The sequence below is a fragment of the Panthera uncia genome (assembly GCF_023721935.1).
Source record: "Panthera uncia isolate 11264 chromosome B3 unlocalized genomic scaffold, Puncia_PCG_1.0 HiC_scaffold_1, whole genome shotgun sequence".
NCBI lineage: Eukaryota > Metazoa > Chordata > Mammalia > Carnivora > Felidae > Panthera > Panthera uncia.
Genome location: NW_026057582.1, coordinates 71,140,617 through 71,156,986, shown reverse-complemented (window position 1 = coordinate 71,156,986; position 16,370 = coordinate 71,140,617). Strand labels below are relative to the sequence as shown.

Here is a 16,370-nt window from a genome sequence, read left to right as displayed (position 1 = left end):
ATAAAAACGGAGCAAGGATCTTTACTTAGGGCTCTTGTCTCCTCCCCAACATTAGCCTCTCTCACATTTTAATTCTGCATCCTCTCTCTTGCTGGACAAGAGAGAACTCCAGACCCAGAGTCTACGACAAATAGGAGGTAGGCGTGAACCTTGGATGCTTCAAGACCTACATAGTATCAGCATCTGCACAGAAGGATGCAGAAGGAAGCAAGAGGGCATTTGAGGGATCTATGAACAAGAGAATCCCAAAACTGTCTACAGGTCTTGGCTGGAAAGTATGCACCAACTTGACAACAGCAGCTGAAACAGGGAGGGACCTGACAGATCATCTCCTAAGCCTTTCATCCATGCTGTATAGTAAGCACATAATAGGTGCTTGTTTAGTATATAGAGAATGAATAAAGGTCAAATGACATTCTCAGCTATTCCTTTCCAATATTTGTGGGTGGGGAGCAGGAAAAGACAAATCCCTATTTTGAGCCATGTGGCTAAATTTCTTTATGCTTCCAAGGTGTACAAAATACTGGAATCAGGCAGGGAGGCTGAGGCAGTCCTCTTCTTGAGCTTGTGAAAAAGAATCACTCCTCTCCAGCACACTCATGATCACCCTTGCATATACACAAACACTCACTTTAGCTTGGGAAGAAGCAAGTTTAGCTTGCTGAGAGGCAAGGAGAAGGTGATCTGCAGCTATACCAGAAGCTTCTGACACCAATTGGCTCCCATCATACCAGAGTCTTTTTATTGAGGATCTTAGGATGATGGGGTCTCAGCCTAGGGTGGCCGAGGGAGGTCCAGTTCGTGCCAAATCTGTGTTCAGAAAGTAGGTGCAGAGTTGCCCTTTGCCTTTGACCTTGATGATACCCCGGCTGTAGCAGGTGTAGCCTAAGGACTGCAGCACCCGGGCCGTCTCTTCAGTCACCTGGGATTGAAAGGGTGTGAGTCAGAAGTGTGGGTGTGGCCCTATCCTTATCCACCCCCCCCCCCCATGCCTCCAATGCAGCCTCCTCACCTGGATCTTGCCCAGGACTCCTGTACTCTCCATGCGGCTGGCCACGTTCACTGTGTTGCCCCAGATGTCATACTGCGGCTTCTGGGCCCCGATCACTCCAGCCACTACAGGTCCGTGGTTCAACCCTGACAAGAGGTATGGTAGAGAGGAGCCCTGGGTGGGCAGATTTGAGGAGGGAGAGGGGAAGAGGACACTCTAGGAATTAGGGTGAAGGGCCTGGAGGCCTTAGAGGAAAGGGCCTGGAGGGGTGTGGCTTAGGGAAGGGGTGGCTGAGCCTCGGAGCTCCTGGCCCAGCAGCTTCATGCTCCATCCCCAGGGATGAGGCTGGAGGGGGTCCAGGGTGAGCTGGGGAGTAGCTAACAAAGAGCCTAAGGGAGCCAGAGCTTGGGAAGGTGAGGAGGAGGTTCCAGACTGCCCCAGCGAGGGAGGGTCCTCACCCACACGCAAGCGGAAGTTGTTGAAAGAGTGCTTATTGATGACGTCCAGCTTTGATCCAAGAGCCACCGCAAACTCCACCATGGTGCCAAGGTGGCTGCAGCTGCGCTCAGCATCCTAGCAACGGGGCCGGCCCACCAGGATGGGTCAATGAGGACCCCCCAGTGAGAGCCCAGACGAAGGTTGGTAGGTAAAGAAGGGATTCTGTACCTGCTGTGCGTCCTGTCCGGAGGTGGCATTTAAGCCTGTAGCTGCCATGTAGGTGCTACCGATGGTTTTGATCTTCTCCACCCCGCTAAACTTGGGCTTTGAGAGCAGCTGTATAGAAAGGAAGCTGTGTCCCCAGTCTTTCTTGCTCTCTCCTGCCTCCCTCTCAGAGGCCCAGCCCCAGGCCTTTGGAGACTAAAGGACCAGGTTGTGAGGACAGGGATGGTGGCAGGAGGGAGAGTGGATAGTGAGCAGAGTTTCCAGAGAGCTAGGGGATTGGAGGAGGAGTGGCAGGGCCGGGGAGAGGGGGATGGACCCCTGGCTGGAGACTAAATTGGCAGGAGGGACTGGTGGAAAATTCTAGCATCCAGGACAAAGGGTCCAGGGGAAGCTTGGAGTTGTCACCTCATCAAAATCAGCAATTATCTCATTGAGCAGCCGCAGACACTCTAGACCCTCGTGGTTTATGTTGGACTCAGAGTAAAACTCCTTGAAGTCTGGAACTGAGGCGAACAGGACACAGACACACTCATAGGACTGGTGGTAGAGGTCCTGGAGGATGGGATGCTGGGTTGAGGGAGCAAGCCATGGTCTTCCCCCTTCTGAGCCTGCATGGGCCCTCCTCCCTGTGTCCATACTCCTACCCCTCTATTTAAGAAGGATCGGAAAGGAGGGAGAGGGGTAGGGCCAGGTTACCCCAGGGATGGGTGACTCAGGAGTCAAAGATTGGGTCTCATTATGATTCCAGGAGAGACAGGGGTTTGGAGTCAGGATCACCTCATAGCCACGTGAAGGGAGTCTCTTCAAGAGCTGGGATCCTGTCAGTGGGAATCATCTTTCTATCATATCTCATTGCCAATAGGTGTTAAGTCAACTAAGTCAGCTTACAAAGATAGCTACAACTTGGAAGATAAAGTAATAGGGAAAAGGGGCCAAAAGGAAAATAAAGGTAAGATAAGGTAAGAAAAGGTAAGAAAATAAAGGTAAGATTTGAAGTCGGTTCACAAAATGGGTGCCATAAAGTCTCTGTGAGTCCTAGATTCTGGCTCTGAGCTTTCTAGTAGCCAATGTGAAGCTAGAAACAGGAGCAGTGACAAGATTCCCAGTGTCTGTAAGAGAAGGAGGCAGGAGATGTAGACCTACTGCTGATCTTGAGAGCAGAGAGCAAGCAGTGGGGGCAGGAAGCTGTGAAGTAGCCCCTGGCCTGTTTCTTTTAACATTCCTCAAGATGGACCAAGAGCATTTCCACAGCAGACACGGTGAAGTAGTGGTGGCAAAAGTAATATGGTGCAATTATGTGGGTGACCTTCTGATGGTCTATGGCAAGATGTTTAAGGATATAGATTAGCATCTTCCAATGGGAAACCCTGTGGTGATGGAAAGTTCTACATATGGGATGCCCAATACGGCATCTACTAGCCATAGGCAGCTGTTAGATCCTTGAAATGTGGCCAGTGAGACAGAGGAACTGAATTTTCCATTTTAATTCACTTAAATTTAAAGGGCCACACATGGCTAATGGCTACCATCCCAGATAGTGCAGGTCCAGAGAGATGGATGGACTGTGTCCTCCACACAACTCCCATCAACACTTGAAGAAGCTTCTGGAAGGCATGGAGTGGTTATGAGTTGGAGAGGATGCTCCTTCTAAGTAAGAACTTGGAACACAGAGGCTCTGTGCTCAGCAGACAAAGACTAAGAGCTTATGAAAATGTCAGGCACCTATGTGACAGGGACAGAGACTTGGGTGGCCACTTAACTACTGTGGGGGAGTCCAAAGAGGATGGGCCAAGGGCCAAGGCTTGCATCCAAAATTGGTCCCTGTGGCATCTGAGGCTAAGGAGTCAGGGGTGGGGAGTCACCTCGTTGCGCCGGTTCTGGCCAATGAACTGGGGGGCCACATGTGCAGGGAGCACATTCTCCAACAGCAGCCGAGTCAGGTTCTCCATGGTCTCTGTCTCCTCCTGCTCCTGCCGCAGCTTCTTCTTCCACAGGAAGTCCAGCCGGCAGTAATACTCATTCTGGCAGGGTCAGCAGGGGCCCAAGGGGAGACACAGTGCACGGGAAACTTCAGCTCCTGTGTGCTCCCCCCTTCCCCCCATTCCTTGATGCTTAAACCACACCCCCTCCCCCCAGTCTAGAGAGAAGCCTCAAGGTGCAACTATCCCTGGGGAGGCTACCTTGAAAATAGATTCAAACTAGGGTAGATAGAATTGGCAGCAGATTCTTTCTTATAGGTGGGTTTTCCTAGGTTGGGGTGGGAGGGATGAGGGAGGGAGAATTTGAAGGCACCTCCTTTGGCGGGGGGGTGAAGGAGAAAGAAAGGGAGCAGGAAGGTTCACTTAGAAGCTTCCAATGGGCACACTATTTTGGCTCAACCCCGAAGGTGTAAGATTTGAGGGAAAGAGTGAGAGAGAGACCAAGTCACAAATATGGGGACCCCCGCCTCACCCTTCAAAGGGAGGCCCTGGAGGGCTGAGATGGGTGACTTACCTGCCGAGCCAGGACAAGGAGGGTGAAGAAGAAGATGAAGAAGGAGATAGCTCCCATCAGTTTGGGCTCCTTCAGCACCCCTGGCCTGAGGAGGCCACGGATCAGGATTGCCCCTGCCCTGCACCTTCCCGATGGCCTCCTCCCTACCCTCAGTGCCCATGTAGCCTACAGCCACCCTCCCCCTTTGCCCTGTGGATGGATGGTTCAGGTCAGGGAGGTAAGGACAGCTCTGCTCCGCTCTCAGGGGGCCTGAGCACCTCTGTCCAGTGGCCTTGCACACCTGGAGTCCGAGGGATCCGGATAGAGGCGGGCGATGAGGCAGTCGGACAGCCAGGCGTGGGAGTGCAGGAAGAGGGAGCAGGAGGCCCCCAGCCATAGCAGGAGCAGCAGCAACTTCAGCTCGAAGCTCATGTGCAAAAAGAGGGAGCAGGACAGGAACCCCAGCACGCAGCAGTGCATAGAGTACTGTGGGGCCAAGTAGGGTGGTCAAGAGGCGGGGCATATCCCACAGGTAGGGGTGGGAGAATATCCCGGGGCTCCTGGCCTGCCCCTCCCCGGGCCCACGACCTATCTGGGGAGTAGGCAGTGTCATACACACAAACACACACCAACTGTAATTTACGTCTGTCCCAATCCACAGGATGGAACGTTCAACCAAGGAGGTGGGGGAGGGGCCAAGGAAGGCTCTGGAGAGAGAGTTTCAGGGCTGTGAGGAATACTCACAGGGACGCTGATGAGAGGCAGGGACCCAGGGAGCTCCCAGGAGATGTTGAAAGCCATGGAGGACACATTGAGAGCCCCAAAAGGGCAGTTTGATGCTGCTGGTAAGAAGAACTGCAGAAGGAGGTGAAGAGCTGAGGTGGGCAGGCAGCTCCCTGGGCACAATGGTGGCTTGTGCTGGGGTTCAGCTGACTTAGGGATGGGTCAGGGCCAGACCCCTCCAAAGAGGGGGATTCTGCTATGCCTGGCTGGTGAGGGAGGCTTAGCGCAGGGGTCCTTGCTGGGGGGTCAGGGATGGGAGGAGCAGGTGTCCTGAGCACGAGTCTGCCACGGATCCACTGTGTGATCTCTTGCCAGCCACTTAGCCTCTCTGGGCCTCAGCTTCCTCTTCTGTTACTTGGCTGGCGGGGGGGGGGGGGTGATTCCTAAGGTGTCTTTCAGGGATAGAATTCTAGGAATGACTATAAATTCTGAAAACTCAGGGGCGCCTGGGTGGCTCAGTCAGTTAAGTGTCTGACTTCAGCTCAGGTAATGATCTCGCGGTTCGTGGGATCGAGTCCTGCGTCAGGCTCTGAGCTGTCAGCACAGCTCGGATTCTGCCTCCCTTTCTCGCTCTCTACCCCTCCCCCACCCATACTCTGTCTCTCAAAAATAATAAACGTTCAAAATAATCAAAACAAAACAAATTCTGAAAACTCAGCCAGACTCAGCTACAAGATCATAGTGAGCGAGCTAAACAGTGAAGATCTGCCTCCACAGAATAGATATGCTCAGGTGGCAGATTAATTTTTTTCTTTTATACTTGTCCAACATTGCCAGAATGTTGGCCTTACTCCGGCTGTCCTCCCAAATCCCAGGGGTCCCCTTTCAGCTTCTGACAGCTCGAACAGGCCCTGATGGGGGTACATAGGGCCCCCCACTGCCCTCACCAGGCTGGGAATGGCCATCACAAAAACCAGGAGGATGGTAGCTGTGCCAAGGGCAACTCGCAGTCCGGGCCGTGTGGCCACCAAGCCAGACAGTGCCGGCAGCCAGTGCAGCATCTTGGGGCCTTTCAAGACACACCTCTGCAGAAGGAGCACAGGAATCTTAGCCGTGGGGCTGGGACACCCAGGTCACAGTGAGGGCCCAGCTCACCACTTCCACCCCCCAGCCCACCTCACCGTCAGGTGCTCTGAGAAGCAGACGAAGAGGAGGAGGAGGAAGAGGAGGAAGGTGATGCTATAGGTGATGGCCAGAGCTGGGGGCCTAAAGGGAGATAAGAGTGAGGCCTTGAAAGTCAGAATCGGCTCTGTGTGCTGGGAGGGTGCTGTGCCACCCAGTTGGGAGATGTGGGGAGGAGGAGTCCTGGGGATCTGAACTGGCTGCCAGTGGGGACTGGGCTGATGAAAGGCATTGCCTGCTGATGCTCTGGGAAAGTTGAGGGGTCTAGGGCAGTGGTGGGGTAGGGCAGGAACTATAAGGTGGGGACAATACTGGAAGGGGGCAGGAGGCTCACAAAGGGGCCAAGGCCACATCAGGCCAGTCTCTGGGCCTTCAGGCCAAAGCTCTTCTTCTACCTGGCTGAGTTCTGGACAAGTCCCTGAAGCCCCTCCTAGCCATGGACTAAAAACAAGGACCTACTTTCTAAGCTCATTTGCTGTGAGATTTGGGCTTCTCAATGAAAATAGAACCTGCTTCATTGAAAAGTTGTTTGAATTGAGAGACAGGCTTGTGAAAGTGCTTGGGTTATGCAGAAAGCCCACAAGATGTACGATAGTAAAATGAGGGCTATGATTATCACTGTTTCCCCAGAACACATGTTTCCTCTGTGGGTCAGTGTCCGAAACTAAGGGAATGTCGGTAAAGAAGAAAATGTGGGTCAAGAATCAAAAAGTCTATACATGGGAATCAGGGCCCCTCTTGCCTGGGGCTCTCACCTGTTTGTCACCAGCATCTGGATGATGAAATTGGAAAGGAAAACCAGGAAGGTGCAGGCTGCATAGTATTTGAAGGCGGGGAGTGCAGAGAGTCGGTACTGGAAGGGAAGGGGGGTCAGTGTGGAGACAGGGGCCACTAGGGCTGCCCATCATCTCACAGGTGTCAATTCCAGGCAAGAACGGGTGTCTCAGCCTCCCCACCCACCCTCCAGTTCAGTCTCAGGTAGCCCCTACTGGTTCTCCAAGGAACTGCCCTCCTCCCTCCCATCCCCACCTAGAAATTAAATCTATAGGGTGACAGCCATTTGGAGAGAGGTACAAGCCCCTCACCCCAGGATCACAAACTGAGCAGACCTTGGAGGTGAGGCGGGACCACAGGGCTTGCCCCCTTCCCAAGGCCAAGGCACTAAGGTTGGAAAATTCTGTAACCTTGTGCCACCCCCCACCCACCCCAGCCCACCTCTTTCTCCAGTTCCTTCTTTCTGAAGTACAGTGTCAGTGGGTTGAAGTCCTTTGACTGCCTCCACTGTCTGGTAGGAGGTGGGGGGCCATGAGCCCCGGAAAGGAAAGGACAGGGCAAGGTGGGTGGAGGGGTGGTCAGGTGTATGTTTCCCTGGAGTAGAGTAGGGAAGCCCCCCCCCCTTCCCTCTGGGTCATTAGGGGAGCACATCCCTCCTGTACCACAGAAGCCCAGCTCCCAACCCCTCCCAGTCCTCTTCTGTTCTCCATACTTCTGAGAGTTGAGCTGTTCGATGACCTGGAAGAACTTGGCGTCCCCAGTGTCCAGGTCATCATCTAGCCCCCGGGGGGTACGGCTCCTGCAGAGTGACAGCCCAGCCTGTCACCACAGGAGGCCCTCAACAGATCTGGGTGAAGCAGGTGCAGCCCCCAACCCCCAGGATGGATGGGGGCAGGTCACCCCAGGGCCTCCTCACCGGTCCAGGCTCCACTGGGGGCCAAAGGAAGCCAGGGCCTTCTCCTGTTGGGAGAACACAGCAAAGAGGGGGATGAGGCGATGCTGAGCATCTCTGAAGCCTCTCTGCAGTGACTGGTTCCATATCTACACATGTCCTTGGCCTTGAGCATTTGGCATGAGTGTTTTCACTGCCTCTAATGACTTCCTCTCTCCATCAAATCCCATTTGCCCTTAAGGGAAGGATCAAACCACATTTATTCTTTAAATTTCTTGTGGACTTGGGGCGCCTGGGTGGCTCAGTCATTTAAGAGTCTGACTTCAGCTCAGGTCATGATCTCATAGTTCGTGGGTTCGAGCCCCGCATCGGGCTCTGTGCTGTCAGTGTGCAGTCTGCTTTGGATTCTCCGTCCCCCTCTCTCTCTGCCCCTCCCTGCCTGCACTTCTCTCTGTCTCTCTCAAAATAAATAAATAAATAAACTTTAAAAAACAGTTTCTTCTGGACTCTTTAGACACCCAGGGTCTTTATACTTTTATTTCCTCAGTCTCTACCCCCTGTGAGGCAACCCTGTGTCTTCTGTAAGCTTGAGTGGCTGTCATCTTCCCTAAGGACTGAACAAATCCCAAAAGTCCTTGGTTTAAACTGAAGTGACAGTGAGAAAGTTCTGACTCGCTTGTGGTCAGGCTGAGCTGGGAAGTGGTGGGGGCAGAAGACAAAAAGTCTAGAAGAAAGGGAAAGAGAAAGGAAGAGAGACAAACCTGGTCACAGTCATTCTTTCCTGCACCAAAACAAATGCGCACCGTGAGCAAACATATGAAAATAAGCAGGCAAGTAAAGCAGGTGAGACAAGCCCCAAAGAAGAGAACGAAGCCAACGGCCACTGCCCAGGGCCAGGAGTCTGTGACTGTTCTTTTCTGCTCCCCTGGCTCATGTGAAGGAAGCAGGGTCACAGGGGGCCACATCATCCCCCCAAACCAAAACTTGGTGTATGGGGAAGGAGGGAGATTAAGGGGTGTGTTCTAGGTATGAGCCCATCTATGCATCCAGGACTGAGCCTAACGTTCTTCAAACTACCTACCTGCCTTTCCACCTTGCTCAATGACTGTTTTTTGAAAACAGAGAAAACAATTTATTCATTTCTGTCTTCTCTAGAACTAGCCTAGTGCCTGCCACATTGTAGGTGCTTTAAAAGTGTGGAAGGAACAGGGTGCCTGGGTGGCTCAGTCAGTTGAACGACTGACTTCAGCTCAGGTCATGATCTTGCGGTTCGTGGGTTCTACCCACGTGGGTATGGATGGATGGATGGATGGATGGATGGATGGATGTTATATACTAGCACCAACACTGCCCCACCACCCCAAGGTTCCCCATTGTTTAAATGTAAGCTGATGTGATTCTCAGGATTTCTAACATTTGACTGAGGGCCTGGTACTTCACGGGCTTGGAAGTGAATTTCTGGGCTGGTGAGGTCCTGCCTTGGGAGCTACCCTCGAACCAGGAGTTCCTACTTCTCCACCCTGACACTTTTTAGCCTGCACACGAGTGGGGTTTCAGGGAGGTCTGGCATGGGTTCTAGGGGGCCTCTCACCATGGGGATTGCACTTGCACCTAACATTGTCTCACAATTCCTGGGCTCCCAGCAAAGCCCACCCTCTACTCTGCCTCCATGCTGGAGACTCTATCCTGCAATAGTCAGCAGAGTCTTGGATTCTTTCTTCTTCTCCCTCCTGCCCGCTTAACCCTTCTGACGTCCCCCCTACCCCGTGTTAAGGATTGGAATTAGGTACTCTCCTAAACCACTGCTGCCAATGTCCCCCCATACCACAGTGTTTCACGGATCTCTGGCCTGCTTTCCTGCTGGGTGGGTGGGTGGGGGGGCGGAGATGGAACACAGAAAGGGTGCTCTGAAGTCATCCCATATATCCAACTGGGTCTACCTGGCAGAGAAGATTCAGAGAGAAAGATCTGCAGAAAGGTGGCTGGGAAAGTTTGGAGAGGATCAGATAAAATGGAGAAGAGCAGGCTGAGGACCCTAATCTTGGGGCAAGCCTTTGGGGACACAGCCTCAGTACCTGTATGCGTGGGTGTTCTGGCTGCTTGTCACCAAGCACCAACACGAAGAGCCAGCTGGTGGGAGAGATCCAGGCTCCTCCACCAGCTAGTGGGTCATGATTACCGGAAGGTGCTATGCACAAGGTCAGCCAACCAAGCCCTGGTTACCTCTCTTCCCTCTCTCCTCAATCCCTGCCTGCTCAGAGTGACTTCTTTCAAGACCACATGTGATTTTCACTGTCACCTCATTTAATCCTTGTATAAATGCTGAGAGTAGGGGCAACAACTGATTTGCCCCCACCTTCCCAATTCTAGTGGGGATTAAAAAAGAGTGTGCGGTTTCAGGAAGGGAGTTCAACAGAGACATTTCCTGGTAGGACTGGGTGTGAGTGCTGGCTTCAGAGCCAAGAGGAAGTATGGTCTATACCTTTGGGGTACTGAGGGAAGGCTTCCTGAGTGGAGTTTGGGGAACAGTGAACATGGTGCCTATAGGATTTTGCATCTCAAGTGAGCTCAGAGGGCAGTGACCTTTGCCCTGTCTCTGGAAAGAAGGGTAAAGAAAGGCCTGAACCAGTGACTGGGGCAACCAGACAGTTCAGGACCTTAGGATGTCATCAAGTGACTCACTGGATGGGTGGGGGGAGGTTGGGAGAGGCAGTGGGGTGGGGTTATGTAAGTGCTAGGGCTCGCAGTGGAGTGCACTTACCGGGAGAGGGGTAGAAGTGGACACAGGGCTCTCTAGGTGGCTCAGATGGGCAAAAGGCTTGGCGGCGCCCCAGGACTCCAGGTAGCGGGTCATCAGCAGTGACGGACGCATCTTGGGGCCCTCAAGAGAGGACAGCAACCCTCCTGCAGTGCCCTTCTCATCCTCTTCCTCAGCCTGGGGCATAGGAGGGCTGAGAGTCAATTTCACAAATGCTTTCCACATTCTCCCCACATCTCTTGGAAGGTTGTGTCACCTCCCCCTTGACGCACACACTGGGACCCAGGAATTCAGTCTCTGGTGTAGGAAAAGAGATCAGGCCTGTTGGCTGTGGGTGGTTAGGATGGGCCAGCCCATGGGGTCCAGGCTGGGCTTTTACCCTGGGATCGATGACTAGGTAGGTAGGCTCCCCTAGCTCCCGAAGGTATGGGTCCCGGTGTTCCATGGCTGCATCCTCCACAGCATAAGCCCCTGCCAGCAGGGCCAGGGTAGCCCCTGTAATATGTACTCGTCTGGAAGGAGGGGGCAGTGGGAGTCAGGACGGTGGGCTTGCAAACCTCTCCTTTCTTTCAAGGAGCCTTCCTGGAGGTCTGACTTTAAGCAAGGCCCTGTGCTACCGGAGGTGTCTCCCAACCCCACTCCCTGCACGCCAGGATCTCCCTAAGCCCCACGTGGGATTGTGCTCATTTTAGGAAACTATGAACAGGATGACAGCATGTGGGAGGCCCGGTTGGTTTCCTCCTGTGGCCTCCTGCAGCCCCACATCTCACCCTGGCACGCCACCCGCCTCCATGTGGTTGGCCAGTGTGACATCATGGGACCAGACATCATACTGCCACTTCTGCAGCCCAATGACTCCGCAGAGCACACTGCCCGAATGCACGCCCACACGCATGTTGATGTCCACGCCAGTGGCTGCCCGGAGCTTCCTGAGCAGGGTATGTAGGGGACAATCTGAATGCTGCCTTCATCCCTACCCATGCCATACCCCTCCCTCCCTCTAGGAGGACTTCCACTACCCTGTCTGCTCCTCCCCAACATCCATCCCTTGTTACCCCTCCTGCCCGTCCACCTGAGCTGACCTGATGGCCCGGCACATGTCCAGCCCCATGCGCACGCAGTTGATGGCGTGGTCTGGCAAGGAGAGCGGTAGCCCAGAGACACAGTAGTAACAGTCTCCCAGGATCTTGATCCGCATGCATTCATGCTCCTGGGAGTGTGTGTGTGTATGCAGGGGAAGGGGGGCACCTGGTTAGAGGCCAGAGGTACGAGGGAGCTGGGAGGAGTGGGAGCAAATGTGGCATTCCTGAAGAACCTCTGAGGCCGGAAGTCTCTGGGTCAGATCTAGGGACTCTCTCAACTTGCTATGGGACTGGCTGAGGTCTGTGGCTCTCCCCCAGCTCTGGCATGTGGAGGGTGTATTCAGATTTGAGCATGTGAAAGTAGCCTCAAGACTGAGGTTTTCTGGGTGACACCCAAGATTAGGTTTGTTGGGGGCATCCCTGGGGGTCTGAACAGGTGGCTGGATTGGGCTGAGGTTACACAGGGCAGACATTTCCCTTGGAAGGGCTCCCTAAGGTTAGAACATTTGAACATCCCCCTAGATTTGGCTGTGGTGTCCAGAGACACCTCCGTCAGGGCTCTGAGCATATCTGGGGGTGTTGTGGTTGGGACATTTGTGGAGTTGTTGAGAAGTCTCTTCCAGGTTTGAGGTGTGTGGTGAGCAGCTCCACAGCTGGGGTTGTTTGAGAGGGTTTCCTACTTCCATTGGAATATCTTCCATTGGAATACATGGGCTCTGAAGTGGGACTGGGATCTGAGGAGGCAGGTGTTTCCCTTGGAAGGGGCTCTCCAGGGTGGGGCACTTGAAGATCCCTGGGTGGGGAGGGAGGCCCCCTCTGACCTTGGCGATCTGGTCGAACTTGCCAAAGAGCTCGTTGAGCATGAGCACCAACTCCTTAGGAGAGCACTCACTGGCCAGCCGGGTGAAGCCCACGATGTCAGCATACAGCACACTGGGCAGGACAGACTGTGTCGGTGGGGCCAGGATCTCAGCCCACAGCCCCCTTCCCTGGGGCCATCATTTCTCATACCTGACTCCCTGGTGCCTCTTGACATAGAGGCTGTGGAAGTTGTTGGTGCTTTCTGGCCGTGACCCCTGTCCAGCCTGCAGTCGTGCCATGATCTCTGCCTTCATCTCTCGGGCCAAGTAGGCAGGAAGGATGGACAAGAGAAGGTGTTCCTGGAGGAGGTCACAATGAACACCAACCCTCCTGCAACCCACAGCCAGAAGTCCCAGCCTCCCAACGAACTAGGAACCCAGCACTTCCCCAGTCCCACTAGGTGTTTCCCAAAGTACTCCCCCAAGATCCTTCCCATCACATAGAGCTGGGGCTCCAACATCCCACCCTGCACTAATCACCTTTGGGGACTGAACTCCCAGAACCAATGCCAGAATTAAGAGTTCTTTGTTTACTATCATAAAAGTGCTTTCATAGGCTTCAGTTTGTTTGAGACTTAACACAACTTTCCCAGGTGGGCGGTAGCCACATTTTACAAAGGAGGAAAGAGAAGGGTAAGTGACCTGCTGAAAGTCATTCGGCTTCCAAAGGGGCCCGGCTGAATGATATAAATAACCCCTTTTCACACCACAGTCTGGCCCAGCCTCCCAGGCCCAGCGAACCTGGTGCTTCTTCTCGGTGTCCAGCCGCCGGCGCGAGTGGAGGGAGCTAAGTGCCTCGCGGAATGTGGCGCGCAGCGCGCGCTCCATCAGCGCCTTGTGATACGCTCCCGCCACGTTCCCGCACAGGAACAACACCGCGTTCGCTGCCAGCTGTGGGTGAGGGTCAGCCTCAGAGGATGCTGGCCGTGGGTGGCGGTGGGGGTGATTAAGTGCATACCTGGAGTTGGTCTCCAAGACTCTTGAGGAGGACTCCACAGAGACCCAAGAATTTCCAGGCAATCTGTGCTACACTGTGGGGTCCGTAGGGGGAGCTTCTCCTCCCCCAATACCCCTGCTCTAGACTTGGCTGTGCACCAACATGGCGTCTTAGGTCTAGAAACCATTCACATATGTTTCCTCTGCCTGGTATACTACTCCAGTATTTACCCGCCGCCCCCCCCCCCCCCCCCGCCCCTCGCAGCGCAAAACCACTCAATCTCCGACTTTTACATTCTCTGTGAAGGTTCCATCATCCGCATCTGTCCCCACTACTCTGGTCCCCGGGTGAGCTCACTTGCCCATGGACCCAGAGGCCTCTTCTGGTTTTTGTAGGCATCGGGCTGCCCTGGTGTACCAGCCCCATGAGCGCACTGTCTGGGTGTGTATGTGTTTGTCCTCTGTGCTTAGCGGGCGCCTCACCCCGGAGTCCCAGCTCAGCAAGAAGTTGGTGGACGCTCAGAGGAACTAACGGTGCGCGCAGCGGGGCCGCCCCCCTCCGCCCACTGCGCAGCAGGTACTATGGGTGTGCTCACCTGTGGCAGCAGCGCAGGCTTTGAGTCCGGCTGAGGCCCAAGGTACAGCCCCAGGACCAGCAAGTGGGAGAGCGATGAGGCAAGGCCCGCAGCAGCGGCATCCCGCATGCCCAAGGGCAACATGGCATACACGGTGAAGATGACAAAGAGGAAAAAGGACACCTGGGGGCGGGAGGGCACAGGAAGCTGCTGGCTTCGGCCAGCCCAGCAGCTGGGCTGTTCCCTCCTCTTGGCCTGGCTGTCCTCCTGCCCCTTGCTCCACCTGCCACTCCTCTCACCTGGTCCCAGGCGCTCACCAGGCCCCCAGTGAACAGGAAGCCGTGGCCTAGCCCGAGTAGCGCTGCCCATACGAGGCCCGACAGGGGACGTGTCCAGCGCTGCAGTCGTTGCTCCCGGGAAGCCAGGCCCAGGAGCAGCGAGAAGCCACCCAGCGCGCACAGCACAGTGGTCAGGAAGCCTGGGTCTGAAGCTAGCTCCTGCGAGGAGAGGGTGCTTGCAGCAAGACTGGAGTGTGGAGTATGGGGGACTGCCTCCAAGCTGAAGAAGAACAGGCAGCCCCCCCCCCCAGGCCACTTCTGAAATGTGTCTCAAACTCAAGTAGCAAAAGGAGACAGGGCACCTCGACTTGCCATTCGTATCAGGTTGAACCATAGGAAGTCACCAATAATCTGTTTTTAATCTACAGAGCCTGGGGTCTCATAGGGTTCAACCTAATATCTCACTTGCATGCTGCAGGGGTGGTTGAGCCTTAGGCCATCTATCCAGAGTCCCTGGCTCAGAACTCATACTGCCCATTTGTGAATCCATGACCTTTCTGAACTTCAGCTTTCTCGTCTGTCAAATAGGAATTCCAGCACCAGCCAGGGGTCCTGAAGCAACCAAAGAATCCTACCTTACAGAAGGCACTTAGGAATGAACCAGTTTGCTCAGGAGATTCCCTGCCCTGGGGACAAGTCTGGGAGTTGATCCCCATCCACCCACCCAAGAAGTGCTCCAGCAGCAGGGGGCACCTGGAACCTCCCTCCTGTCAGGCCAGGGGGGAGCACTACACTTTTGCCACCCACCTCTGGGCACCCTCCCACCGCTGCCCCTGCCCTGTGTCCCCACCTCTTCCTGGACTTTGAGGACCAGCAAGAATTGGTCTGTTTATTGGCTTTCCCAACTTGCCTCCAAAAAGTGAAAAGAAAACTTGGAGCAGGATATTTCCAGAAATGGAATTGAATTGAAGACCCCCTTTCTCAAAAAAAAAAAAAAAAAAAAGAAAGAAAGAAAGAAAGAAAAAGAAACTGGAAATGGGTTTATTTTGGGACTAAATGTGAGCGGGAGGGAGGGTGCCTTCTGGGAGACTATGGGTACAACTGCCCCACAACCCCTATGAAAGAAAGAAAACCAGGAAACGGATTCCCACAGGGCCCAGTGTAATTTCCCCTCTGGAAAATTGGAAAATCCGGTGTTGCATTTACTCTAGAACCAGTAGATCACAGAAACTCAGAAGGCCTGTCAGTACCCTGAGAGAAATTAGAAGCACCCCCAGGGCTCAGCCTTCTCCCAGCAGCCCAGCGAATGTGGCCCCAGAGGTGGAGTGACTTGTCCAGGGTCACTACATTTCCTAGTAAGGCTTTCCTGGATTCCAGCAAAGAAGGCATATCGAAAAGAAGACCCCTCCCGAGCCCTAACTCCGAAAACGCCCCCTAGGCAGTGACCCTCCCACCACCCTCCAGAAGGCGCCCCTCACCAGAGCCTCCCCCCTCCCCGCTCACCCGGCCGCTGGCGGAGGCGACAGCCAGCAGCGCCAGGAGCGCGCAGAGCACGATCACCAGCAGCAGTAGCAGCAGCGGGTACTGCTGGCTCAGGCTGTAGTAGGTTTCGTAGAAGAGGTCTTCGCTGGGGGGCGGCCGGGGGCTGAAGAGGCGGGCCATGGTCTTCCCTGCCCTCCGCCTCGTCGCCCGGGTGGAGGGCGGGCCCCGGGGCTGGGGAGGGCCAGGGGCCGCGTTACCGCCTGCGGCCCCAGCCGGCCCCAACTGTGCCCCTCTCACTGGGTCCAAGCCACTTCCATCCCGTTTCCCCAACCTCGCGGCAATCCCACCTTCCAGGCACTCCCTGTGGCCTCTCAGCCTTTTCCCAGTTGGCGGTGAGGGGACTGCCCCATCCCTCGCTCCAACTCCCTCGAACCCAGACTGCCTGAGGTGCCCTAGCAGAAGCCTCATGGCCGGGTGGGACGGGATTCGGGGTTGAAGCAAAGGAGCCTCGGGTTCCCCCTTTCCCCCAAACTCACTGCCCGCGATGCTGCCGCAGCTGAATGGGTTACGCCCGAGGAGGGAGCTCGGGCAGCTGGTCGCGAAGTCCCGATCCCCGAGAAGCTAGTGGCTCAGAGCCCCGGGCGGCAGGCGCTTCCCTCCCGGCGCCTGGGGACCCCTCCCACTTCCCCGGATGGGACTGCC

General features: G+C 54.9%; 1 protein-coding gene across 5 annotated transcripts; it reads right to left on the bottom strand.

Annotated features, from left to right (window-relative positions):
- Positions 1–371: 371 nt before the first annotated feature.
- On the bottom strand, positions 372–16,345 carry ADCY4 (adenylate cyclase 4). 5 transcript variants are annotated; one of them, XM_049612994.1, is made up of 25 exons: positions 16,205–16,311; positions 15,690–15,899; positions 14,208–14,405; positions 13,930–14,091; positions 13,139–13,288; positions 12,549–12,697; positions 12,359–12,470; positions 11,538–11,665; positions 11,226–11,384; positions 10,835–10,967; positions 10,459–10,632; positions 7,722–7,765; positions 7,247–7,604; positions 6,787–6,884; positions 6,031–6,115; positions 5,797–5,934; positions 4,871–4,981; positions 4,428–4,612; positions 4,148–4,232; positions 3,517–3,675; positions 2,060–2,206; positions 1,658–1,765; positions 1,450–1,564; positions 1,013–1,137; positions 372–922 (listed from the first exon to the last, which is right to left on the bottom strand). In XM_049612994.1, exons 2-25 carry the CDS (start codon positions 15,846–15,848, stop codon positions 770–772), a joined length of 3,435 nt encoding a protein of 1,144 aa, XP_049468951.1. In that variant the 5' UTR covers positions 15,849–15,899; positions 16,205–16,311; the 3' UTR covers positions 372–769. The 5 variants fall into 5 exon arrangements, 4 of the variants coding, with proteins under 4 accessions (XP_049468951.1, XP_049468949.1, XP_049468950.1 ...); XM_049612993.1 differs by having other exon boundaries at positions 373–922; positions 7,247–7,316; positions 7,518–7,604; positions 15,690–16,309; XM_049612992.1 differs by having other exon boundaries at positions 15,690–16,311.
- Between the last annotated feature and the right edge of the window lie 25 nt (positions 16,346–16,370).

Excerpts from the sequence above, each read along its gene's own strand:
- ADCY4 (XM_049612992.1), bottom strand. The coding sequence starts at position 16,136 with ATGAGGCTTCTGCTAGGGCACCTCAGGCAGTCTGGGTTCGAGGGAGTT. Across the intron at positions 6,885-7,246 it reads AGAAGGAACTGGAGAAAGAG|TACCGACTCTCTGCACTCCC; the intron begins GTGGGCTGGGGT and ends CTTCCCTTCCAG. Across the intron at positions 1,138-1,449 it reads CAACTTCCGCTTGCGTGTGG|GGTTGAACCACGGACCTGTA; the intron begins GTGAGGACCCTC and ends ACCTCTTGTCAG.